General features: G+C 41.2%; 2 protein-coding genes across 12 annotated transcripts in view; one reads left to right on the top strand and one right to left on the bottom strand.

Moving 5' to 3' along the window:
* The window catches only part of UNC5C (unc-5 netrin receptor C), a 240,106-nt gene extending 227,025 nt beyond the window's left edge, over window positions 1–13,081 (top strand). For both annotated transcript variants that reach the window (XM_090139303.1, XM_090139304.1), the window contains 4 exons: window positions 3,441–3,590; window positions 3,878–4,042; window positions 6,297–6,475; window positions 6,687–13,081. In XM_090139303.1, coding sequence (XP_089995429.1) covers window positions 3,441–3,590; window positions 3,878–4,042; window positions 6,297–6,475; window positions 6,687–6,852 — 660 coding nt within the window. In that variant the 3' untranslated portion in view covers window positions 6,853–13,081. The remainder of the gene's footprint in view (window positions 1–3,440; window positions 3,591–3,877; window positions 4,043–6,296; window positions 6,476–6,686) is intronic.
* Window positions 13,082–15,772: 2,691 nt separating this feature from the next.
* The window catches only part of BMPR1B (bone morphogenetic protein receptor type 1B), a 237,789-nt gene continuing 225,645 nt past the window's right edge, over window positions 15,773–27,916 (bottom strand). For all 10 annotated transcript variants that reach the window (XM_090139295.1, XM_090139296.1, XM_090139294.1 and 7 more), the window contains 5 exons: window positions 25,749–25,941; window positions 25,039–25,336; window positions 22,576–22,751; window positions 20,782–20,912; window positions 15,773–19,417 (listed from right to left, as the gene is read on the bottom strand). In XM_090139295.1, the coding sequence (XP_089995421.1) occupies window positions 19,292–19,417; window positions 20,782–20,912; window positions 22,576–22,751; window positions 25,039–25,336; window positions 25,749–25,941 (924 nt within the window). In that variant the 3' untranslated portion in view covers window positions 15,773–19,291. The remainder of the gene's footprint in view (window positions 19,418–20,781; window positions 20,913–22,575; window positions 22,752–25,038; window positions 25,337–25,748; window positions 25,942–27,916) is intronic.

Raw genomic sequence — 27,916 nt, 5'->3', positions numbered from 1 at the left:
CCTCTTTGTGTATTTTGTGCTGGGAGTTCAGCACCAAAATAAACCAAAGCTGTTGCTTACTGCAACTGTACTCTTTACCCTCACTGCATAATTCTGTTGTTCTCATATACACACACACTCCCTCCACATACAGATGAGCAGATAGATAAACATGCTTCCTTTTCCTCTTTATAAATGTGTATTTATACAGATGGTATCTATAATAGATACACTCATAAAATATGTAGCTCCAACTGTACGTGTAAGAATGGAGCTTATTAAAAGGTATTTTTTTTTTCCTTTAAGCATAGCTGATGTGACTTTCCAAGTGCTTTTTTAAAGCAGAACAAGTTCACATCTTGCCTCTATGCAGAGACATCCTTATGCTGTGCATGGGTTTGCTGTACCAGCACTGCATGGGAATTGTTTGGGCATACACCCCAGAGGCTGGCAGGGAGATGCTTTTGCTTTTCAGCTCACCTGTCTCCATCATTGCAAATGGCACAATCCCTTTTCATCCAAAATACTGCTAGCTACCAAGACCCTGCCTGGGCTTTGTTGGTGAGATACTAGGAGCATTTTCACTATAAATAAGAAAATTTTCTTCAGAGAAGTGGAAAGCATTTTTTGTACTGATCATGAGGAAATGCTTTGAAAGCCATCATGGCTTTATGGCTATGCTCTTTGGTGCCTGTGCTGTGTAATACGATTTTCCAGGAGTCCATCCAGCCTGAGGGAATAATAAGTAACTGGGCAGAGCCTTGGACAGATAGTGATTTGAGTCAGAGCTGGGCCAATCAAATTAGGTAATACTCAAGAGCTATTGGTTTATTTCTAATAGACTGCGGGAGGCATTGCAGGGTAATGTTAATCCGATTCAAAGAGACAGCTGAAGAAATCAGGAAGGGCATGGGTAACTGAAAGCCATCTTTCATAGGAGAAGCTGCGATCAACTTATAGGAGTGGAGTGGACCAATTATTGGGTTTTCTGCTGCAGGTATACCCCCCAAAGCAAGCTTGTAATTTGGTGAGGAAAGGGTTGCGGAGAGAAGTCAGATAAACACTGTCATCTGGTACCTATCAATCCTTTTTAATTTTCTATTTTTGGGCACTTTAACATCAAGAGTGAATGGCTATGCACAAGCTGCTGTACACTCTATTCAAGACCAAGATAGCTGGGCTTTGCATGACTAGCACAAGCATTTCCTGGCCAGAAGCTCTTTGGAAGCTATAAGTTACATTTTTCTGGAAACAGACAGTTTTGGGAAGGAAGATGTTGTAACAAAGAGAGGTCAAAATGAAAAATGTGAGCATGGTCATGGTTTTGGCTGGAATCAAGTTTGGTTTATTAGGGCTGTAAAGCCAGATAGCCCCAGTGCTCTGGCCATGACGAGAACCATGTTGTGGGCTATGGTGCCTAGATAGGATGCTCATAAAATGTTTTCTGGGGAAGACTGAGGGTTGCGATGTCCCAGAGCCCTGATATCCTTTTTAAGGCACTTAGACAGGGTTGCCCAAACTAATCTGTTGTGAAGAAATCCTGCTGTTTTATTCCCATCTATTAATTCACGTATGGCTTTGAGACTGAGGTGGCTGAGCTATGTGTGGTGATGGTGGCAGAGCATTGGGCCCACCATAGGTAAATAAGTTATTTCAGGCTGTAGCAGGGTGGCTTTCTCCTGCCTGCTTCATGCTGTGCAATAACTGTTCTCTGACAAAAAAAAAATAAAACAAAAACACCACCATAATCAGTATGCCATTTTCTCTCAGTTATTTAGTGCATATTTATCCCTCTAACAAAGATGCCTTCTTGCCTTTGCTTGCTGTGCTCCTTTAATGAGGAAACTGTTTTCCAACACAGGTTGTAGCTGTGCTGGTGGTGCTGCTGATGGAGTGATGTCCTATGCAGTTCCCTCTCTTGGGAAGGGAGTAGGGCACAAGTCCTGGCTCACAAGGGAGGAGAGCGGTGATGGAAAGGATTAATTCAGGTGGTGGCCCTGAATTAATTAGCTGAGCCGAACTGGAGAAGTGTGGGCTGCTTGGTGTCCTCCACTTGGCGGAGCTACAGTGAATAGAGATGGCTGCTAATGGTGGGATATCAATCTCAGACACAAATTTGCAGTGCTGAGATCTTTGCCCCTGCAGTAGCACAGCTCTGGACTGACCACAGGTGGGGAGCGAGAGCCTGCAATTAGCACACACAGTGCTGCCAATCTTCTGGTTGTTCCAGGGCGGTAATTTGGATGTAATGAAGATCTATAGTAATCAGATAATTACTATCGATTGCTCTTTAGATGTCTTGACGAGGTAATTAGGGGGCAGTGAAACTGACTCATTGGAATAACCTTAATCTAAAAGGTTTCCTGATTCTTTTTCTTTTCCTGTAATGGCTGATAAGCAAATGTTTTTGCTTTGGGATCTCTCAGGAGCTGGGCTCCCTGGGAGTGTGGGCTTTTCTTTTGTGCTAACTAGATGCTGAACTTGATCAAGAGTGGCCCCTAGCTAATACGAGACTCCTTTTGTTAGCCTGGGCTAGCAGCCCAATTTCATGTGCCCATGTGCTCCTGGTGTGTGTTCACTGCGTATGTGATTGGCTTTGGCTGCATGAGACTGCTTGTTTGGCCTGCTCTTGTAATTAAATATGACTGTGTTTGGCTGTATTTGCTTCTGATGAAGCTCATGCAGCCTTTGTACTGACTTCTTCTGTGTGAATTACAATTTGAATGTTTCTCTGTAGTCAGTGGTCCACTGTGATCTCATTTGTTAGAGGCATATCTTTATTTTTAGCTGCAGAAAATGACCACGCTCTTCATCTACTAGCTTTTAATTACACATTCAATATTTCAGTAACCCTTAATCTAGGTATTTGTACATATAAAATGCTCAGTCATAGTGTCTTACTTTCATTTTGATTCCATCCCATTCAATGGTTAGTCTCAGTAAGCCCCTGTATCCCACTCTGTCATGGATCAGTTTGCCAGGAGGCTGTCAGCTGCAGGACAGCATATCCACATGTCCTATACCAGCAGTACCTACACAAATAAGAGCTCATGACACAAAAGAGTAAAGCTGCATTAGATGTCCAGTTTGCTGAACTGTGGAAAAGGTGAATATATTTCAGTATTCAAACAGTATGTAACATCATCTTTGCATTCAGTATAGTTGCATGTAGTTAGTATTGCTGCTCCTAGGATGAATCAGGTAATGATGCATCTCCCACATGAGTCAGGGAGTCTGTATCCCTCCTGGGTTCTACTGTGTGATGGGGGCAAGAGGATTATCTGTGGATCCACTGGTGCTATACATAGGGAAAAGTAACTTCATGCAACACCTGTGTGTGCATTTTCTCAAGTAGTTACAGCATCTAAATCAGTCAGTCTGGAAGAGCCAGCAGACCAGTGCTGATGTCTTGGTGCTGTCCGCGGCCTGACCTCTTTCCTCTTCTGTTCTCTGTACTGCAGGAGGTCCTCCAGCTTGAGCGGCAAATGGGTGGGCAGCTGTTGGAGGAACCCAAAACTTTGCATTTTAAGGGAAGTACCCACAATCTCCGCTTATCCATTCATGACATTGCCCACTCTCTCTGGAAGAGCAAACTGCTGGCTAAATACCAGGTGAGCATCGCAAAACATTGGATCCTAGGGGCTTAAAGAAATACAGTGACACACTGTTTGAAGAAAACCAGTTGCCAAGCTGTAGAACCGTGGACATTTTTTCCCTGGACTATCTGCAGTAGCAGTTGCATGGAGCTCAGTTTCCAGTCAGATAGTATCAGTGCCTTGGTCCCTCAAAATGGTCCCTATGGCAATGTTAATGCTGAGCTAGTCCTCAACTGAAAAGAGACTGTGGAAAATAACTGATATTTATACTCTATTCCTTTCTTTTTTCTTTCCTCCTGCAGGAGATTTCTTTTTACCACATCTGGAGTGGGTGCCAGAGGAACCTGCACTGTACCTTCACGCTGGAACGATTCAGCCTCAATACAGTGGAGCTAGTCTGCAAACTCTGTGTGCGGCAAGTTGAAGGAGAAGGGCAGATCTTCCAGCTTAACTGCTCAGTATCAGAGGTAAGAGGTGTAAGTGTGGGAACACGGGATGACTGAGGAGTTATAGCCTTTCCCATCACTGACTCTTTTGTGCTTTTTATTTTCCTCCTGATGGTTGAGATCATCAGAAGAGAGAGATTAAGTTATTGCTTTATATCTCTTCCTGCGTTTTTCCTTAGTTTTTCTCTGTACTCTGTCATCTGGAATGGAGTACCCTGCTTCAAGGAGGGAGGAGGGCAGTAATGGTGTCCTTGATTATTCGTTTTTCTCCATGGAGGAGCTCTTTGCCTAACATCGCCTAACACATCTCATGAAGCACCGCATGGTTCTGGCTTCTAGATAGGGAATACCAGATGGTCTAGTTGCAACAGACTTGTCCCCCCGGACTTTGCTACTGCTGCAAATCACAGTTATTATTTTTGACAGTTTTTCTTTTGCTGAGTGACATTTTCCAGTAGAAAAATTATCATAAGTTTTGGGGCATCTTTGCCATAGCATAAAAATTTTAGCTGAGGGTGAGTGACACACTCAGGTGTGAAGCAATCTTGACATCAGTTTGTGTTGATGGCTTTTGTGCCCGCTAGATCTCAGGTGTTGTCTTCATTTTGTGGTTCACTGTCATCCTTTAGATGCTGCTAGGCCAGCACAGAGGAACAGAATAGAACTGCATTATAAGCCCCATATGTCAGAAAAGCAGAGTAAATGAGCTGTTACCCTGCTCAAGGGCTGCTGCTTTCTCTTTACAAAGATGGACAAAATGCATTTAGAAAATTAATTCACCTCCCACAGCAAACCTCGAACACATCCTCATCTTTTATTGCATTTATTTATTATTTACTCTCCTAATCTACTTTTGGTTTCATCTCCAAATCTCTTTGGAGTTGCCAGGTGAGGCAGCAGAGGAGGTATTTTTTACTGCACAGTTCTGTGGCACCCAGACATTAGTGGCTGCCGGTCTGGGGAAAGGCTGGGAGGTTGGTACTGTAGGGCCATGTTGGTGGTTGTTGGTACTGTAGGGCCATGATGGTGTGCATCATTACCCATAACATTTGCTTGGTTATTGGGTGTAAAGCTCCATTTTCAGCTGGGACTATACAGCATTAAAGACAGATGGTGAAACAAGTATCATAAACAATTACTGTAATAAGTGCTGCATTGAGGTAATCTCTAATTTAACCTAACAGAGAAGAGAAAGAACTGAGAGTAACTTTAATGAAATGCAAATACAGACTATAATCATCTTCAGCTGCTTCTGTGTAATAGGGCCTGGTAATAGATGCAGGGGGAACAGGATAATATTCATGTCTTGTGCAGTGATCCCATCCATCAGGGATGAATAGAAGGAGTGAATAATACTGCAGTTATCAAAGCTGCCCATTGCAAAATTGCTCCTTGTTGTTGACGCTGAGTGACGTGCCCAACCCAAATGAAGGCCAGAAAGAGTTTGGGTGCTAAGGGCTGGAATAAAGTGCTGGATCCTTCAGCAGCAGTGGACCTGGATGTGACAGCAGTAGCACACGAGTCCTTCTGCAGCCCATACTGCTGGATGAGGAGGAGGACAAAGACAACAGCTTGTGGCCTAGAGCAGTGGGCTTGGCGCAACTAGTTTGCAATGCAGAACATTGCCTGATTTTTAAGATGGCTTTATGAGCCTTTCTCAGCAGTCGGTTTGACATGAAACTACTGGACAGCTCAAGGAGGAGCAAATAAATTGACATTTAAGGATGAATATTTTGCTTCCCTCCAGCAGAGGCAGGGACAAAGTTGTTCTCCTCACTTCTGTCAGCATCACCTCAGGCTGATCACACTGCAAATGAGAGCAATTGAAAATTCAAACAGGAGATGTGGAATGAGAACAAATCACTCCTGCTTTTTTCCAGGCTTCTGCCTCAAATAATTAACCATCTCTCATTGACCTCTGAGAGATTATTATTTCACCCAACCTAGGAGAGTTCAGTACTGCCCTGGCAGTAGTAATTTGCTCTGAAATGTGACAAAGTGCTTGATATTTATTTACAGAGAGTGATTAATTAAGCAAGGCACAATGCAGTCCAGCCGTAGTTCATCCTCAAAAATAAGACAACCAAAAGTCTGATGTCTACCTAGAGCTGGCTCTTTTCCAGCTAACATAAGTGCTTGACAGAGGGCGGCTGCTCTTCTAATGCGTGCAGGTAAAAGCACTGACTCTTAGAGGATACACTTCTGTGATCGCTTGTGCATTCAGCAACAAAACTACTGTATTTTATATTGTCTTTTGCCTTCTTTTCAACATCAGGAACCCACTGGCATTGATTATCCCATCATGGACTCATCAGGCAGCATCACAACAATAGTTGGGCCCAACGCCTTCAGCATACCACTCCCAATAAGGCAGAAGCTCTGCAGCAGTCTGGATGCACCCCAGACCCGGGGCCATGACTGGAGGATGTTGGCTCACAAGCTGAAACTGGACAGGTGAGAAGGGTAACATGGGAAGGCAATACATCCTTGGAGGTAGGTGCAAAGGGACTTCAGGAAAACCTTGCTGAGATGAGTGACAGAAGGCGTACCTTCAGACTGCTCAGATTAATGTCACAGTAGATGAGCACCCTGACTAGTGACGGGGATGGTCTAAAAGTATGAATTCATGCAGCTCAAAGAAACAAATCTCCTTTTGGCATTGCAGGTACCTAAATTATTTTGCTACAAAATCAAGTCCCACCGGGGTGATCCTGGATCTCTGGGAAGCCCAGAATTTCCCTGACGGCAACCTGAGCATGCTGGCAGCAGTGCTGGAAGAAATGGGACGACACGAAACCGTCGTTTCTTTGGCAGCGGAAGGAAATTACTGATGCAGCCTTGGCATGAACAGGAAGGACAGACACAGGGAGCGGTAATGCCCCATTATTGCAAATGTTTGAAATGAAAACCCCAGACCAATGAGTTACACAAGAGACATTTCAGAGAAGAAAGCAAGCAAACAAACAGAAAAAATATACAGCCCTGACCTTCACATGTGCTCTCCTTGTACATTATCACAGGATCTAAAAGAAATCATGCAAAGTTGTACCTTGAAAATATAAATCAACCTAATGTTCCTCTTGGCTTGGCTGTACACTGCTTGGTACAGGATTTTACAGTTTCCTAGGAAACGCTTTTTATTGCTATCCAGATATATGGATAAACTTTCTTAACAATCCCAGTTTCTATGGATGTTGTTTACATCAAATTCTGGACAGGGGTAAGGAGACTGTCCATGGCTCTTTATATTTTTTGTTCAAAGCCATTCTAAACAAGGCTGTGGACAGTTGGTTGTGGCTATTTCAGATTATTGTTTTCTGGTGAATTCAGATTTTGGCTACAATTCTGAATACTGATTGTCTCACAATGATACTCCTGTCATTATTCTGTTTCCTAGACCTACCTGTAAAAAAAAAAAAAAAGCAAACAAAAAAAATCAGTGTTTAAGAAGCATGCATCTGGAAAGCAGGTACTCTGGGTGCTAAGCAGGAACACACATACTATTCCCATCTTTCCCTGACGGGAGCCCCCACTGAGCCTTGGTGGAAAATGGCTGTAAGACAGTGGGACTATAGAGTAGGAGTCAATTTTCAATTCAAAGTGTAACAAGACCCTTTCTACCCCTTTGCTATATGGTGGGATTGGATATGCAATTCAGAGTGGTTAGAGGGGAAAAAAAAACAAACAAAAAAAAAAACACAAAAAAGCCTGAAAAAAGAAAAGAGAATTTGCGATGATAATTATTTACTTATTAGTATCTAGTGCAAGGATTATAATTATTATTATTATTATTATCGTTATTACTTTATTTGTAGTTTTGTCAGCAACAGGATAAGTTGTTTCCATTTTTATTGAACCTATTGTCCCCTTCCTGAAGGTCTTCTAAGTTTTCCTCTATATGCTGTCCATCCTTCCCTTCTCCAGTCATCCTTCCAGAGTCCTCTGCTAGCACAGAAGGGGTGGTTATTTCATGTTAGCCTTGCTGTGTATGCTGCTTGATGCAAAAAGGGTATAAAAACTGGTAATAATTCACTGAAGACAGTGATCTGAACCTAGTGGGGATGTTTGGCATCTGCCTGGTCTGCTAGTACTCCAAGAAGCAATCTGGTTCCTAGGTGTCTGCAATGGCTTGGCCAGTCCCATCGAGTCTCCCAGGCCAAATACACACAGCCCACTGGTTCAGAAGAACAAGTGCAAGCGTATGGAGGCACTGATACTGAATACCTGATTTATGTGCCCACTGCGTGAGGCTCACTCAGCACATCCCTTATTCTCCTCCCGAGCCAGAAGCCATGACAAGTGTTGAGTGGTGAAGTGGTCAACCCATGCAGCTTTTTGCCTGCATGGGCAGTGTGTTGCAGGTCCCTGCTAGCCTGTTGGGTGCATTTGGTCCTCTGCTACACCCCTCTTGGCTGCTGCAAGCCAGTGGAATGGGAACTTGGCAAAAGGACCTTAATATTATTTTTATCAGTTGTCACTGCAAACCTATTTCATTTTCTGCTCTGTGAAAAGTCTGACCTTTCAATACAACACAGCACACAAGATTGCAGTGGTTTAACTTACATTCCTGTTTGTCTGCTATTCCTGATGCAAAGAATTCTTTCTTTTCCATCCCATCATCAGCTCCAGGTTTAGACCAGGCCCTGGTTATTGCTATTGTGCTCCAGCAGCCACCTCCACCCATGCATGTATTACCACTTAGTGTTCTTCCTCAGACTTGAGTTGTTTTGTTTTTTTTTTTGTTTTGTTTTGTTTTTGTGTGTTTTACCCAAGGCTTTCAAAAGTGTGCCTTTAAAGGTAACTTTGAAAATGTCAGTGGTCAAAATTAAAGGAAAATTTCATCTGATCTTTTTCCCATTTGACATTTCCACTGGCTTGGGACAATTTTTTTAAATTTCTCAGCTCTCTGACACCAGTGATACTTTCTTTACACACTGAGCAGTGATCACAAAGCACTCATTTTCTCAGTGGTTAGCCAGCAGTATGCAAATCAGACTTCCAGTCAAATCCAGGGACTTGAGGACATAAATTTTAACTTTCATCATCAGTTCAAAGTTACACATTTTGCCTGTGTAAACCTCTGTGTTCTTACCAAAACATAGAGATGCCAAGGGCATCTTTTTCACAACCAACCATCTTCTTTCTAGCTGCGCTCTGCAATGCTAGTGGGAATCTTGCTTTCGATTTCATGAGGCTTTGACCAGGGCTGACAGCTCTGCCTTTTCCTACATTTTTTCATCCACCTTAGATCTGTAGGTCTTAGCATTCCTTCCTTCTTCACCCTTCCCATGCATTCTTCTTCCTGTGGAACTCCTTTCCCAGGGCAGGTGCATGACCATTACTTTCTTTCAGCTCCTTCCTCTTTTACCTGTCTTTGTTAGCTCACATCTAGGCTCACCTGTACTCCCAGCTATGAGCTCTTGATAGTGTGAAATGCATGCACCCTTGTCACTGGGCTGTGTGAGGAAGCACCTCAGAGTTAACTGGTTCACTTCAAGACTTCTTTCTGTGTGAGCTATTTGACCTACTCTTTCAATATCCACTTCAAGAAAAATAGATGAGTAATATTCTTAAAATATTCTGAATTTTGGGCATTATCCTTCTGCTGTTTTGCTGTAAAGAGGATTTACTGAGAGGTAGGGGGATCCACAATGAATGGTAGTGAAGGATATCACTGCCTGACAGGGCAATGGCATCACCATCACCAGGAGATGGAGCTGGTCTTCTTCCATCCGGACTGGTCAAAACTTGCTGCGGTCATAAATGGGACAGTTTCTCTGTTCAGTTCTCCATCTGCCTTTGCAGGGAATGTGTGAGCTGCCTTTTGTTTCTTCCACAGATCCACACCTCATTACCACCACTGCTCACATGAGCTTCCACTCCAACTAAAGCTATTTTCTTTCTCTCTTTTTAAATTTTTCCCAGTCCCTGAGGCAGAGCCTGGTGATGCTGTGAAGGAAGGGAGTAGACCTCGTGGCATCCCCCACAGGAGGAGGGTGGGCAGCAAGGCGAGCTGGCTGCCAGTGATGTCACGTTGTGTGGGAGGCCGTGCGGTGTGGGCACACTGCCATCTCGTGGGGCTGCGCCCTGAGAGGAAGGCCACACTGCTCCGTTAACCGGAGAAACACCGTCTGTCCCATCACTTGTGCTTAGTTTGGCAGATTGAGCAAATGCTTAGAGATCGCTGTAACATTTGCTCAGGGACATGATTTAGTGGAGGGCTGTTAGGGTTAGAGTAGTCTGGTTAGGTTGTGGTTGGACTCGATGATCTTTAAGGTCCATTCCAACCTGAGCAATTCTATGATTCTAACATTTTACATCAGGTGAGCACATTTGTTTTTGGAAATGGCTGCAGGCTTCTTATCTTCCAGTTATTGCTACTTTTTAAAAAGTGCTTATCCTTTCAGTTGTCTACCACATGCTGTATCAGTTTTGTTGCTCTTCATATCACCTCTTTGTTAAGTACATGCTGATTGCTAGTGATATGAATAATATATATATTATATAAATATATATAAAATTCCTACTGACTTTAAGGAAAATCTTTGATTTCTGAGTTAGAAATGCTGCTGGAGACAGTCCTTTTCACCCGATTTTCTTCAGTTCTTCTGTGTTCTTGTTGTTGTGTTCTTGTAAAGGTGGCTGTTAGTGTATGGGGTAAAAGTTGTTTGGGGTTTCTTTTGTTGTTTTTTTTGTTTGTTTGTTTGTTTTTTGTTTGTTTTTTGTTTTTAAATCTATTAATATCTGATCCTTGCATCATGCTGAACAGTGCAAGACATAAGAGCTGTTCTATTGAATACTGAAAGTTGTGAGACGAGTCTTGAGTCAAGATTTGCTTCTCTGGAAGACTGAGGCTCTTTTTTTCCAAATCATTGGCAGAAATGCAGACACTCATGAGACATGTCGGAGTCTGGGATGTACACAGAGCAAAACATGTCTGTTGCTTGGGTTTCTTGCTATTTTTGTTGCTTATATGTAGAATAAATCTATTTACGTGTTGTAAGCCCATCACTGTGGACAGTCCTAATGTCTTGTATTGCTACCTGAAATAGTTTATTTTGGGTTCTTCTTTTCTTCTTGTTTTGGGGGTGGGTGATATGGGGAAGGAATAGGGGGACCTTTAGACTCTTGTATGCTCTAGCCAAGTAGGTACCCCAGCCCAGAGGTTAATTTTAAACAAGATGATACTGTTGAGTTTTTGCTCCTGTGCCAAGGGCACTTTGTAAACTATCTTCCTGAGTGTTCAGAAGCCTTTTCAGGTATTGCTTGGGCTCTTGTCTGGCCCCAGAATGACTGCTTGCAGGCTGGCTTGCTTAGTCATATGAAGATACGAGTGGGTTGTGAATGAAAACCAATCTTTGGCCCTTCTCCCACAGGGGCTCCAATGAGATATTGACATTGGGGTCACCACCACCATTCACTCCTAGCTTGTGTGTGAACGCTTGAGTTCATAAACTGAGCTACACTGCAGACTTTCAATTGCTGAAGGATGCATCTCTTACTTTCTTTGAGGTGGGATTTCCACAGTAATGCTAAGTGTGCGTATATACATGCACATATACATACATACGTAGAGAAGTGAAAATAAAGGATATCTGAGGGAAGCTTTTAGCTCAAGTTAGTCATGGGCATCCTCTTAAGACCAACTTTTGCTGAAGGTCAAAATTCAGTGCTGTATCATCACTGCAAGATCAGATGATAGGCAGTACTGCAAGAGCAAACAGTTGTTTAAAAACTGACACAGAAGTAGAGTTGGTCTTGAAAGCCACAGAAGTTAGCTCTCAGGTTTAGTAGGTCAAGCTCCTTGCTTGAAAGAGAATCATTCCATTTACTTACCTACCCGTGCTTTATTTAAGCTTGGCACATGTTCCCTGAATTCTGAAAATCCCTTTATCTGAAAGTCCTTTGATAAGCTCTGACTGTATAAAAAAGCAGAGATAACTCAGAGTTCCCACTAACTTCTGTCACTGAATAGGTATCCCACATTTTCTGTGATGCTGGTTAAGTGTATTTAATAGTGCTTGAGTCTCCTTGACTGTTATCAAAGAAATTAATAGCTGTGTGTACCACACCCTGGGTCTGGCCTTTTCTCCAAGAGCATCCTGTAGACGCAGCAGGCACGTAGCTTCTGGATGGCCTGAAGAAGCGGAATGTCACCTATGATCTCTCAGGGACATCCTACAACAGTGAGGTGCCCCTCAGAGTCTTGCATGCTGGTCTCCAGCTGTCGGCTTGCAGCTGGTGGGACAATAGCCCATGGATGAGAAAAGCTTGCACAGCCTCTTTGGTTGCTGCCAGCTGGCTCTTGCTACAGCTTGCCATAAATTTAAGAGCTTAAACAATAAGAATAAAAGCAAAATCTGCCTGGAAAGTAAACAAAATTACAAAGAATGAGAAGCAAAACAGTCTTTCCCATCGATCTTACAGGTCTGCTCTGCAAAAGTGCTCCCCGAAGAGTGAGCCAATACTGTATGTCAAAGGAGGGTGCATAACACAGTTAAGAAGTCATGGCATTATCATTTTAGCATATCCATGTAGTCAACTTGTTTAATAGCATATGTTCTGTTTGTTAATATTGAAGAGAGAGAAAATGTAAAGGCTGTATCTTTATAAAGTGCAAAGTACTTCACTTACTTTTGTACCTTCATAAAGTGTCCAAGGAGGGCCCATTTCTTCTGGGTCCTGTGTGATCCAAGCCGAAGAGGTGTACTATGTTTCTTCCTCCTGTTCACAGTTCTCACCTTTGCAGCTCTGCCAGGGTTTGTGGGATTTGTTTTCTTTGCTATTCAGACATGGAGAAGTATTTTCGTTTTGATTTCCCTATTGCTGTATCTTCTATGCAACTCCTTTTCTAAAGACTTACTACCAGAGAAGTGCTAGCCATTGCATTATTTGTATTGCTGTACAGTGGAGGTGTGGTTTACTAGTTCTGAGTGTGCCTCTTACCCCCCTCCCTTTTTCTCCTTTCCTCTGTTTGTAAATGCCTGCATTTATTCTGTCAGCCTGACATGTACAAAGTGTAAGAAAGAATTTTTAAACAGGTAATAAATTATATTTATAAGCAACTAGAAAAAAAAAAAATACATTACTACTTTGTGTTCAATTGTTTAGTTCCTGGTAGCTTGGAAGGAATAAGGGGCCTTTAATTTAGTTTAATTAAAACATCAACAAACTACTCAAAAGAAATGCTTCTGTGCATAAAATCTCCTTGTAATGCAGCTTTTCTTGCACTATATTGTTCAGTACACCAGTTCTTACCTTAAGCCCATCTCCCCATAGAGAACAGCCAGAGACCTGAGGAAGAATCACTTTGGGTAATTCTTCTAGGGCAGCATTTCATTACCACAGTCAAAGATGGCAAAAAGCAACAGTTAGGAAAACACATCATCAGGCTTATGGCTGCAATGGCCATCTGGGGCTGCCCCTCCATGAGGTGCTGGTGAGGAATGGTCCCCGTGAAGCTGCCAGCTGCACGCTGGAGGTCAGCTGGGACTGAGGAGCCTGCCCTGCTTGCCATGGCCTGTGTGAAAAAAAGCAGAACACAGCCCAGAACAACCCAAAAGCTGAGAAAGTGGCAATAAGCTTCTGTATCAGGTTTGCTGGATCCTGAAGGCCAGCTGGAAAAGGGCACAACTTTACAATAATTAGCCTGTCCTGTGCTTGGATTACAGGAAGCTTTTGTAGGATTTAGTATCTTTATTTCATTTTCCTCCTATTGGCCATTCCTGATGTGAGTTACAATGGTGGCTGGGTTCCAGCTGCTCAGGCTGCCTTGCCCATGTGGAACACCACTGGGGTGTGCCATGGCATAGCAATTGGACAGATCAGTACGATGGGAAAAGCACTACAACAAAAGCATGACGACAGAAGGACCAACATCATAGAAAAGTGCTATAAAGGAAGGGGAGATGATTACTCACTCATATCAGAAGATGCCAAGTTCACAGGGGGAAGATTTACCAAGGAGGAATCACCAACTAGAGATCCTTCCCCAGTGGCAGTCAGCCCTTAAATGAGGTCTAAGAGAAGTGCAGCCTGGCTCCACCCCTTCCAGTTACACAGGTGAATTGCCTTCACCTGTGCTCCCACAGCTGACTGGATCCTTTCCCCAGGTGCTCCATGGCCGTGACTCAGCAGTTCCCATACACACGGTCTGCAAGGGAAGGGTATCACCATGAGGCCTCCTGTGGGCAGTGGCTCCTATTCTCCTCTGGCTTCTCTGTAAAAATGGAATGAAGGCCACCTCTGCCTACCGTTCCTGTCTTTTTTGTTTCAATTTACAATTATCTATTCTGTTAAAGAGAGGTTATATATGACATATATTGGAGCTACAACACAAATGGAGACCTCTATCTCAAGGGTCGCAAAGAATAATTTCTTGTCTGGTAATTTTGAATACTTGGTGGTCCTGCAGCTAAAGAAAACCAAGCTGCAGGACTTATTTCTATGACAGAAAGACACCCAGACACCAGTGACTGCCGTGTCTGTCAGATTTCTCATTCATTTTTCCCCTTGCATATTTGGCTTTTATAGAAGACAAGCTCCTTTCTGTTCATCCCACTATTGCCATCTTGTCCAATCCGTGTGCTGCTGAACATGAGATTCCTGTATTTGGCATGCCTGCAGGCTGGGGCTGCTGTAGCCCACAGTTTTTTCATTGTCCAAGCAGTTTCCTCCTTATCCTCAGGCACTTTTCCATAAGGTACCCCATCTCTAAATATTATTCCTGAGACTCCTGAGAGCTCTGCTCCAGGTGTTTCTGCATTTATCGGTGGAACTTCAACTCTTCTTCCCTTGTAGCAAGAGGCACAAGGAAGCAGAGTTTCACTTTCAGCACGAGACAGTAGCATGACTACCAAGCATGTATGGAAGCAGGACAGTCCCAGCGTTATCTGAACTGCAGAAGATACAAGTAAGTAACAAGGTCCAAGGCTAAACAAGCCAGGAAACTAGCACAGAGGGAAAAAAAATAGAATGGAGCTTGGTACTACCCCAGAAAGCTGAATATGAAAAACATGGCAACCCATAGGCAGAGCTGGTAGGGAAGTACAAATAGCAGCGATCACATCACGTGAACAGAGCCAGCTGTGCCACCACAGGACGAGGTACAGACATGGAGGCATGGGCTGAGTGCAGCTCAACAGAAAAATGCTCTTTCCAGACTGTCAGAAAATAACCAGCAAGGTAATTATATGCTCATAAACACTGAGCTGAATGATGAATGCTGAAACATGCTAGTGCAGAGTGAGAAGAGGGCTCAGGACATAAATATGCATACAAATTTCTATCTGAATGTATAGTTACATACAGTCTGATGTCTCTAAGCACAAAGCTTTGCTGTGTTTCAGCTGATGCAGTACATGGGGGCTGCAACTTGTATTTTGTTTTGCTGAACCACTGGGCTGGGAAACCAAGCCTGTGCACGATTACATTCTGCACCTTCATTCTAGTAAAAATAGTAGACATAATTAATAAATAAACTGGGGAAGAATGGATGGGAGGAGGGAGGAGACTCACATAAAATTATCAAATTCCAAGTTTCTGTGAATTTTCATAATCAGCCACAAAATGCAAGTGACTGCTCAATTAATGATAACACTTATAATTACTATTTCTCTCCTCACTAGGTTGTGAAAGGGGTGATGCCTTTTTTTTTTTTTTTTTTTTTTAAAAGCCAGTGGAAAAACACAAAACATCTTACTGTTAACTTCCTTGCCATGGAAAAATTTTATGTAAATAAATAAATAAAATGTGTCATGGTCAAAACAATCTAACCAGTGAAACGAAACCCAAAGGTAGTGCTTTTCAAATGCATGAAAAGTAAATAGAAATAAAAGCAATCTATTTCATAGGGAGATGGAAACAATTTTATTCGGGGGAACGTTAAAACATCCATATACAATTTGAACAAATACAACAGAACAGTGTGTTCCCCAGGTTTATAATTACAGTATTTACAGGTTTAATAAGGCACTGGTTCTCAAAAAAGAACACAAATTAGTTTCTTAGTCTTTACATCATCAACCTTTTCTTTAATAGAAATAATTCTGTGCTAGAGAAAGGATAGCAATTGCTAGATGGCATCTCTCTTCCTCTTTGTTGTATTTTTTTTTTCCTTTGTCTCCCTATGCCATCTTGTCTATGCCAGTAAGTCACTACACTAAGCTTTTCCCATTAGAAAACTGGATTACAAACCCGAAGGCATTAAAACCCCAATTAATTTTACCACCAACTTCCAAGCCCAAATCAATGCACACTGTGAAACTACCAAATCTGGAAGTGCCATTAAAAGTCTACAATTGGTAAAATAAATGTACTAATGTGTGTCACCGGGCACCTTAAAACTGTAATAACTTTATCTGGAGTATTGCATAAAGTCAGCCTTGCAGCCAGCAACTCAAATGTCACTGTGCTAAAAGAAATGACTTCCAAGCTTGCCTTAAGCCATTTTCAGGTCTTAGGAATACACCTTTATAGTGTCATTGATTATAGTGGATAGGAGATTTGAGGGGGAAAGTCCAGCCTTTTGGGTCTAAGAAGAAAACGAGCAGTTACTCACATAAACGCAGACCCTCTGCTTTCTCAGGTGTGTGTCTCCTCATCTATATATACACATATATATATATATTTTCCTAAATAGCACCGTTGCAGTGATTTGTCAGTTATGCATTTTCATAAATAAATATTATGTTTTATTTAGTGCTTTACCATCCATAATATTTTACTCTCAACCCACATACTGAAGTTATTCCAGACACCCAGCTGTATGTGCATATATATATATATATATATATATAAAGCCCTAAACATTACCTTGAACACTTAACATAGACACTTTATGTAACCTATCAACCAGTACTTCAGATTTCTTCTGGACTGAAAAAAATAAGGCTCGTTCAGAGAACAAGCACACTTTCACAGCACACTGACAGCTTGGAGAGCCATTTTGTCCAGTAAACCATTGGCAGGAGGCACCAGCCAGCAAAACCCCCTCCAAAACACTTTCTGAGAAATAAATCATCATTAAAGTAAAAAAAAAAAAAAAAAAAAAAAAAGTATTTGAGGAAAATGCAACAGAGCAGGAAAGAGGCTTCCTGCTGAGTGACTGCTTATCCAGGACCTGCAAGGACTGGACTTGCAGGTGCCATGTGTGGGACCAACCAAGTCCACCACCTACTGTTATGAAAATCAGAACAACATCCCTGTTTCCAAGAGTTTTACCCCCTCACCAGCCATAGTGGGACCAATCCTGGCCATTAACATTTCCCATTCTCTTTGTCAGGGCAAAAAAATCCAAGCCCCTTTGAGATTGGGTTTGTTTCAGAAGGGAAAGGGCACAAAGGCAAAAGGTAAAATGAATTAATGAAAATTAATGGAAACCCTATGAGTCAAGTCTCTAAGACAAAAAGGTACTATTTTTGTCCACAAATCTTCAAATAAAAGCACTCAAAGAGAGCAGCAAACTCAGGCCTCATTAATGTGAGTATTCTACTTATTAAAGACAGTGGAAACCAGCATTCCCCCTCTGGGGCAGGATTTGGCTTACTGTTAATTTGCAGAGATTTTCTTTTCGTGTTGCTTGGTATTTTTGGGTACAGGCAGGGAAACTGCAAAGCAAAAACAAAACAAACAAACAAAAAAACCCAGCACTCTAATTAATGAAAACCCTCTGATTAAACTTTAACACCTATAATCATGCAAGTCTCGCTGTTTCTCTTGAACCTCACACATTTTTCTCCATTAGCTTGAAAGAATTAAATGGTAATTTTTCAAACTAGAAATACCTTCAGGGATCCTTGAAGCTAAACCCCAATTATATTTACCTACCTACCACAAATAAATCAGTTTTGTCCAAAAAGGAAAACAAAATAGCATTGCATAAATGTTAAGGATAAATCCAACATGGCAATTATTTTACTTCTGAAATAGTTTTTTAGCATAATCAAAGCAGTATTTGTAAGGATCTATTTCAAAATTAAACTGAACACTACCATGTGAAACACGACACAGGAGGACAACAAAATTTAAAAAAAAAAAAGTGTAAAATGGTAGCTTCCATACAGCTCAGCTTTGATAATCTGATGAAGAACAGAGACCTTTCCATAGAAGAATACTTCATAGGGAAAATTTTGTTGTCCTGTTGCCTCTCATTCCCTCTTCAGTTTTTACATTGCAGTAATTGCTGCAGCTGTAGGATGGAGGAAGGGAGAGAGATAACTGTGTTTCCTGAGGCTCTTTTCTTCTAAAAACTCTTACCAGTGAGATGCTACGCAGTCTTAGCTTGGTGGTGGAAACTCTCGCTAGTGTGCAGGCTTTGAGGCTGCTGAAAAGCCATCAAAAATAGTCATAATTTCATGTCAAAATGCTCATCTAAGTCTAGTGCCCTAAAAGTATGGTCTTAAATGTATACCTGCTGCAACATTACAGCTGCTGCCTGGTGATGCTAGCCACGCCTACTACATGCTAGGAATGAAGAGGGGCTTTGGAATGAATGCTAAGAATCAGCCCCTCACTGAGATGACAGCTGACATGAGGTGTTGCAGCATCACGCTGGAGCTGTGTCCCAACAGCTTTGGGTGATCCTAAATGAGATGCAACCTCCCTAGGGGCAGGCAACTGCAAGAATTCTGCCTTCCACATCTATGACAGTAGGGATGTAACCAGGCTCTGTCTGCAGCAGGACAATCCCCCAATGTGCACAGGGCTGTGGGACGATGGCAGGGAAGTGGCTTTCAGGATGATTTCCACTGCAGCTTCCCCAAGATGCTCAGACCCTCTCTTTTTCTAAATGCTGGAGTGCAAGAGTTTCATTATAAATGAGAAAGTCGCTTTGCTTACATCATCAGCACAGTTTCATCCTTTTTTTTTTTTTTTTTTTTTAATGTAACAATATACATCTTTTTAACTTCTAACCAAAGGTTTTATTTTCATAAAATTTAAAGCAGTATCTTTTAAAACAATCAAAATAATAATAACAATAATAATAATAAAATAATAAGTGGCTTTCATGGAAAGCAACATGCATAATCTTAAACCAGTTACTAAAACTGTATATCCCTGTGTAAACAAGGGCAGATAAGCCTCTCCCAACCTTGCATGCCAAAATTCAGCTGATTTTGCTAAGAACAGTCTCCTCAAAGCTGTCAAACAAACAGTTGCTCTTAAATACGACTGCACTCAGGGTACTTATCAGCACCTCTCCACGACTTCTGCCTGCAAGAGAAAGTCTGTTTCCATGGGTCTTCATGAGAAGGAGCTGTTTTTGCTTCATCAGAGCTTGATGTCCTGAGACTCTGACATTTTGGCAAGTGTTTTCTTGACTCGTAGGGCTGTGAGCCTGGAGGCAGGGTTATGGGCCCAGCACTCCATCATGAGCTTCCCCATCTGCCGCAGGCACTGTGAGGGGAAAAGAAAGGGAAATCAGTGGAATATGAGACTGCAGCTGGTGGCCAACTAAAGGGAAGTGAGTCTTTTCTAAGGCAGCCAACAAACATAGATGCTGGCTTTCAAAAGGACTACTCAGCCTTGCTCTGCACCTGGCACCTCCTTTCAAACACGCTAAAGTCTATCTAGAGATAGACACGAAACATGTTCCCTCTGGTGTGACCATCCTGCCTGAACGTTCAGCAGCTGCCATGAGGCTGCGTTCCTGGGCACACGTTCCCACAGGCTGTGGCACAAGTCACCCAGAGGTTGTTTTGTTTTCCCTCACATTCCCAAATGATTCATAACCTGTGTAACCTCAAATGTTCATCTGCCTTCCAAACATTCATCTAAAGGGTGCTGTTCCCAAATGACAGCTGTCTTCTGTGACTGTAGAAGACTTTATAGCATGAAACTGTACCAATTAATGGGATTAATGACCCCTCCATAGAATCTCTTTTGCAGTCAGCAAGTTTGGTACATCAACGGTTTGTCTCTGATTCCACCAGCACAATATTGCTTCATTACATTCTCTCGGACTGTTCAGGTTCTCCTCCACTCCCCTTACATCAAGATTTGACTCTGGAAAAAACTACATCTCTTTTGAAAGGCTGCATCAGTAGACCTCCTTACTACAATGCAAAGAAGTGCTGCTCCTGTAAGACATAAAGGCTGCTCTTCTGTGCAGTCTGGATGTAGTGCTAGCACTGCGTATTAATACCTTAAGTATGAAATACAATATCACACACTAATGCTAATGTTAAATGATGCTAAAATCAGGTTTTCAGGACTGTACATCTGTGATCACAGAAAAGCTGTATGCTGACTCGATTTTAACTAGATAGAAGAAATCTGATTATTATTATTATTATTATTTTTTAAGGTAAAAACTCTAGGAATCACATTCCTTGTGCCAGTTCCCATTGAAGTTGCAGCCAGTACACCACGTACACCATCAGTGCACTCAGCACTAGGAATTAATTTAGCTTCCAAAATGTTCGGTTAACCACTGAATTGTTATTAATGCTGGGAAAAGAAAGCAAAATGAGCAGCAGATGAATACAGAGAGACTAGAAAGGTCCACATGCAGCCTGCTGTCACTAAGTGATCTGGTAGGCAGGCAGCAGCCTTTGGGGTTTTCTACACCTGCAGCTTCAGTGGGCATCTCTGAGAACATCACTTCCCCTCCTAAGCCTAGTTGCACCAGCAGTGAAGTTCCTCCTTACTCAAAATGACACAGAACTAGGTCAATGTCATTTACTCACTCTGATTAAAAATATTAGGAATTTGAGCCCATGCCCTGTTAAGCAACAAAGCTGTGTTTTAAAGGATGGTACCTCATCGCTGCTCCATCTGTTGGGGAATGAAGGACGTAGTCTTTTGATGCACACAATCTCTCGCATGTCCTCATAGGATGGGTCACTGGGCACAAGGTCGTGATATGGGAGCTGGTATTCTTCCACTATTCCTGAAAGAAAACAGCAGCTGCACATCACTGAAGAAGACATTTCCCACTAGCCTCTTGTTGTTGACCACACAGTAGTCACACCTCTGCCATGCACCAAGCTTTGTCCACTTTGTCTTACTATCATTCCATTTTGGCCTTTCCTGATTGAGTTTCATGAAGGCACTGCAATGAAAGAAGAGCTAGCTCATGGTTTCACTGCAGGACAAACTTGTTTTATTAACCCTTGCCATTCTTATCTAGTATAGGGCAGTGGGACATGCGCATCCAGCACTCCACATCTATTTATTACTCATCCACTGATTCCTCTACTCCCAGCCATTCCTTCTTCTGAAATGGACTTTCTCAGAGTTAAAGCAAAGATAGCATAAGCACAATTTGCTGAGAAAATAACTCTAGTGGTTAACAATTAAATGCTTCTAAAAAGGACTTCACTGTGAAAGTTCATGTCACAGTCAAGCTCCAACATAATCATTAGCTACTTGCCAAGTGAGACAGTTTCCATCATTGTTGTCCAGTCCAGCAAGCTCCAATAAGTCGTGATAAAAAAGAATAATTTTTTAGCAATGGACTCCTATCAGAGCAATTATGCAGATAATGAACTCTGAATTAGGTTTACCTCATATCAGTGGATCTGGCACGTATTAAATACCTGCTTTTTCAGGAAATGGCAAAGCATTTTTTTCTTTACAGCAGCGATGACAATATCATTACAGACTGTATGCAACATCACTGCAATTTACTCTACCAGTGTGCAAATACAGGGATCACGTTGCTCACCAGTGAAATTCAGCTCCTCTCAGGTGAGCCCACAGCAAGCATTCAGCACAAGACTGCAAGGTTTTAAATATCAGTAAGGTCTGGCGAAGGTAACACAGGCCCAAGAGATGTGCTCTGCTCTTTACTCGCCACCAATCTGGTGTGTAACCGCTGCCAAGTCATTTCTCTGCATTTAACTCTCCTCAGTGGCAAAATAGAGGTAATAACAGCCATCATTTCTGTACTACACTGAACAATATGTGCAGAAAGCACACATGGCCTATGCAGACAAGAAGGGTTCTTCACCCTAAAGCTGCAACTGGCTGCATTGCTTCATCACTCTCCTCATGCTTGAATGCTCAATACCAGAAGGAAATGAGGCACATGACTGGTACAACAAATGATGTAATAAGTGCCACTTCCTCCTATTTTTTTTCTACTTGCCTTGTAAATTGATTATTTATTTTAAATAGCAGTGCTGCATCCTCCCAAACTGTTTATCTTGTTATATTTAACTCCAACAAAAAGAAAAATTCACTATGTTCTTGCTGCTAAAATAGCTGAATGCCTTCAGTCCAGAAAAAATTTGTCTTTAGAAAAAGCACCAAGATTAGTCCCAAACTCCTTTCACAGTGCAAGCATCTGCTGCCTCCAAACAAGCCACTAAAATACAGTATAAATCTTTGCTCTCGCAGTAGCATTGACAGATGCTTTAAAGTAAGTTTCAAGCAGAAAAGAGAAATTAAGAGAATTACATGCAAGGTTTATCCATGTATTTATTACATTAAAAATAATAAAGAGGAAAAAGGTTGCAATGGAGCATTAGGGCTTATAATCAAATCATAGCATTCACTGACACAATTAAAAGCAAATTCCCGACTATCAAATAGGTATGACTGTCATTTACCTCCTGACACACATCTCCTGGCTATCTCCCAGAGGATGAGTCCAAAGCTGTACATATCAGCCATGATGTATGACTGAAAGTGATTTCTGTTCAAGCTTTCATCCAGCACCTCAGGAGGCATATAGCGTTTTGTTCCCACACGCGTGTTTGGAGGGATGTCTACCTCATTTGTATCACTAAAGTAAAGAGAAGTAAAAAAAGGCATCAAACATGCTATAAAAGTAGATTGAAAAGAAAGTAACTGAGAAGGGAGAAGTAGTAAATTCAGACCACATCCACTCTCAAACAAGGTCAAAAGTAGTGCATAATCTTAATGGAACAAATCTTACAAAGAAAGCCTCTTAGTGTGAACACAACTCTTCCTAAAAGGCTGACTTGCCTCAGGCAGTATTAAGTATCCAAATGCAGAACCACAATGGAGATAAGACTCAACAGGGATGCTGTAACATTTGTGAAATTTCATTAGCATTAGACTGAACTCTAATGCTGGTGATAACAATCAAATCTTCATTAAATGCTATTTTCTTAACGTACTCCACCACATAATGCTTTAGTCTTAGTAATTATTGGAGGATACTAAATAGCTCCAGCAGTATCATTTAGCTATAGAAAATCAGGTCTGCAATGAAGAAGAGTCTATGTTTTGTGCATGCATTATGTTTGATCTCTCTCAGCCTCTACACATCACAGAGTACAAACACACAGATGGAAATGTGTAAAAAAATCTAACCAAAGGCGTTGCATCTCACACACCGACCAGAAGAGACAATGTGTTTCTAACAGGAAGCAAACACCCATTAAATGTGTGACTGGATTTTTTTTTTTTTTTTCATTATTACTTAAGATTCAACTGTAGCAATTTTGAAGTGTTCAAAAGTTTAGTGTCAGGCATACACTGAGGCTTATTTAGAAAGGTCTGTTTCCCTTTCCTCACCTTCAAAATCTGAATCTTTTAATGTGACAGATACAACAAAATCTCAGAGAATAATCACAGAACTGTAATTTTCTTTACCTACAAGTATGAAAATGACACATAAAAGCCAGACCTGAGATACAACCAGTCACCTGTGCAGTCATTAAATCATACATATGGTGATTGCATTTATGTATCCCTCCAAGAACTAACATAAATCTAGTGACCTGCACTATCTCACCAGATTTTGAATTAAATGAGAAAAGCAAAAAGCTTTACTGAACTCATTATTTTCAATGCAACACATCCCATTCAACCACTTCTTTTCTGGTTGTTGCCTGGGAAGTGCTAAGGAAGGATTCTTTACGAAAACAAGCTATGCAAAGTAAATTCCATTCAGATAATGAGAGCTACATAACTCACCTTTTATAGACACACTTGGTCTTTCCCAGTTCTCAGTTCAGACCTAAGCAGTATGCTGCCCTGTATCTGTCAGGTAAAGTACGCCTACAAAGGATTAAGTTCTTCCCTGAAACTTTTAGAGTGAACAGGGTATTTCCTTACCTATTGTTTTCCAGGCCCCTGCTCCCCAGTGTAAAATTGTTCATTTCTCATCTCCTACAGAAATGTCAGCTTCATAAAGGGAAGACCTCACCAAGAAAGCTGGCAGATAAGTTGCTAGTGAGAAGGGCACATTAAACTATCTTTTCTTACATTCTGAATAATTTCACTTCAAGATCTGTAGAGATTTTTTTATATATACATACTTAAGGGAGCCCACAGTTTCAAAGCTGACCTCTGAAATGGAAACTTTCAGTCTATGGCCACATTTCTGTGCTTGGAAAAATCAGAGCATTCGTAACACACATCTCCATTGGGACCAGTGCTGAGCTCGGGCTCCTCGTGAGCAGAGCAAGCAGCTGTCAGAGAGAAATGACTTCTTTATGAATCCCTGGAGCAAGCAAGTCCTACTTGTCTGCTCCTTCTAAGTTGTTTAAACACATAACCATTTTTAAAAATCAAATTTAAAAGCCATTTCAAAAATCAAATCTGTACTTTAGCAATTTGATTTGTTGGAAATGAAACAAAACACAGCCCAAATGGGGTGCTTTTCAATAAATCCCAATTAGCAACATGTGCAAACGATTAGTATTATTCTATATAAGTTATCTATGAATTATTTAGTTATCAGACAAGCTGAAAGCTTCAGCGACGAGTTTACTGATGTGAATTCAACCTGTCTGTGCAAAGTCCTTTTAACACAGGGCAGTAATATGCAGGTTGATACTGAGCATTCAGTGATGAAAACTGTATGTTTACACAAATGCAACGGATGTGCGCAATTACTGGAAAGCAACTGTTTCTACACCTGGAGTATGTGTTTATGCAACATTCACCCAGGCAGCTGCAGCTCAGGTACGGGTGAGCACTGCATGGAAGTGATGCACACAAGACACAGGTGCTTGCTCCCACATGCAAACTCATGCATACAACAAAACCAGCATGTGGCTCTTACCCAACTTTCCCTCACCCTGATTAGCTCTACTCACCTAATAAATTTAACAGCCAAGCCCAAATCTGCTATACAGCAGGTTCCATTCTTTTTCACCAGGATGTTCTTACTTTTTAGATCACGGTGGGCAATAGCTGGTTTGCCTTGGGTACTGAAGATCTCCGTATGTAGGTGGCACAAGCCACTAACGGAGGAGTAAGCCAGTTTTAGCATGCCTTTTGTGTCCAGGGTGGTTGATTTTAGGTAATCATAAAGGGAGCCATTCTCATGATAGTCAGTGATGAGATACAGTTGGGTCCAAGAGCCTGTGCCTTTAATGTCTGCTGCAATGAATCCTGAAAAAAGCAATAGCAAGTTAATTCTTCTCAAGGCATTTTTGACTGCTCAGGAGTCTGAACTGTCAGCCACTTCCATATTTTTTATTTTAACAACATACTCAATTTCTTTTACGTTACTTACATGCAGCTATGCCTCACCTTTAGCCCTTTACACATTTGCAGAAAGCCTAGATACTCAAACACAGGTGGCAGAGCCAGATGTCTGATTTTTCAAGCAATAGCCATATCCCCATTATTTTTTACCTGCACAGTAATCCTTCCAGCTTTTTTCTTTTCAAAAGTGCAGACTAACTGCAGAGCACAGCAGGTAACAAAGCGCATAAGAAAGGGCATCAGACAATGACGAATATAAAGTAATTAAATTTAAGAAAGCCATCACTATCAAATGATGATCTTTAATTTCACTCACCGAGAATATTTTCATGCCTCATCAGGACAGTTTGGTAGATTTCTGTTTCTCTGAACCAGCTGGCCTCTTCCGTGGTAAAAAACACTTTGACAGCTACCTTTTCGCCACGCCACTTTCCCATCCAGACTTCCCCATAGCGACCTTTTCCAATCTGTTTTACCATCTGAATCTGTTTTGCTATGGTCCTTTGAACCTGTAAAATGCCAAGACTCGCAGTGAGAACTCGTTCTGCAGAAATTTTCTGCCTTCATCTCAGTCCTTCATTTTCTCTCTGAACAGCAGAATACGCAGCAGTTGCAAAATAGATTTCAACAAAATTTTGCCATATGGATGCTCCTCATCTCTCCCCAAGAGACAGCACTAGTGAGGCCATCCCTGTCCCTGAGAAGACGCCTTCCTATCTCATTTCCAAAGGCTTACCTACTCAACACTTTTGAGACAGTCTCAAGATCACTGAAATTACTGTGAATAGCTTCCTATGACCTTCCTTGAAAATCCTATGACTAATAATTTCAAAATATTAATTTGTTATTAGGAGCCTTAACCATTACTTACCCAGTTTGGATCCAAGTGCCTACATTCATTTTACTAGGAACTGATGTAAAAATGAAAGCATTTGTCCAGCTCTAGCAGAAGGTCAATGCATTTATTTAGCAGCTTTGCAGAGTTATACATCACATATTGACAGACTATGCATAGTAGATGGGCTGATTCTACATTTAATGAACTTTTATGATGACAAAAAGTCTTGGACAAATGGAGACTAATATAGAATTGGAGCATGTCTGAAGATGATGTATTTCAGCAAGCTCATAGAAGTTAAAGTAGATGCTGCAACACAACCCATTGGTGTTCATGGTTGACTCAGCCTCTCCTTAATGTAACAGGACATTAAGATGTCACCACAGATAACAATTTTTGGTTTTGTAGGATTTTGCAAGATTTTGCAATTTCATTTTATTCTAGGGTTTTTCGTCTGGCCCAGACTATGGGTAAAATCTGGATAAGAGTCATGTTGACTCTTGGTAGGTTTTGCCACCATCCATACACAATTCCTGAGAAGCTTAACGCAACAAGTCTGCACAGTCTGAATCTCTATGAAATCATAATCCTAAGAATTTCTGCAACCCTGGCTAACAGAAATGATCAAACTCTGATTTTAAAATTGTTTGCTTCCACTGCTATCCCTGGAATGACCACTGAAACTGTCAATCTGGTAATGCAGAGCAGGACTGCCACAATCCTCCTGAAGTATGACTGCATGTCACAAGATGAATTCAAAAGCTATTGAGGTCTATAGCTATTTGTTTCGTAAAGAAATTACTGTTTTCCATGTTAAACAATTCAAAGAAGAAAAATATAGAATGACATTTATGCAAAGCTATTTCAAAAGTTCCAGCTTTCTTCTGTTTCGGTTTACATACAATCCCATTTTTTCAGCCCTGCAATGTGTAACTAGGGTTCCAAGATGGCTGCAGTGCCATTCTTTTTTATTAACATCAGTGAAAGCCAAAACCAGATCAGACTGAATTTTTAAAATTGACTCATTCTCCTTTATACTCTTATATAGTGATTGAACAATAGTTACATTACATTGGAATTTTGCTTTAACATTTTGTAATGTCATTTTAGCATTGTTGCTTTCTATTCCGCCCATTTTAAAAATGCATCCTGAACAATAATGCTGTTATCCCAAATAACTCAATTTGTGCAAATATATGTAATGGCATCATAAAGTACATGAAATTACAATACTTAATGATGAAAAGTTCCTTATTATATTACATTAAGAAAATGAAAAACACATCTCTGTTATGGGTTTTCAGGCGGCAGAATACTATGTGAAGACCTTAACTTGGTTTGCTTTTGCTAGAACTAGTCAGATGATTTATTGTGAACAATTTATATTATTTTAAGGAATTTAGCCCTCTCTGAAATCTGATTATGATTTTTGGAACAAAGCAGTTAATCAAAAATGCTAGATGAACTAATTCTATAAGTATGCCAAATGATGTATCCATGCAAATTGTTTACAGTGATTTTCTTTACTTATTTCTAGATTTTGTTCTGCTGTTTTAGCTGTGTGACCAACCAGGTCCCTGTGTCCCATTGTTTCCTTTCCTTGACTGCAATCAATCCAACCGCCAACAATTTCTAACTGCTGCATT

Source organism: Phasianus colchicus, chromosome 4, assembly GCF_987193195.1.
Source record: "Phasianus colchicus chromosome 4, bPhaCol1.hap1.1, whole genome shotgun sequence".
Lineage (NCBI taxonomy): Eukaryota > Metazoa > Chordata > Aves > Galliformes > Phasianidae > Phasianus > Phasianus colchicus.
Note: the sequence above shows the minus strand (reverse complement) of the source record. Positions and strands in the feature narration are given on the sequence as shown.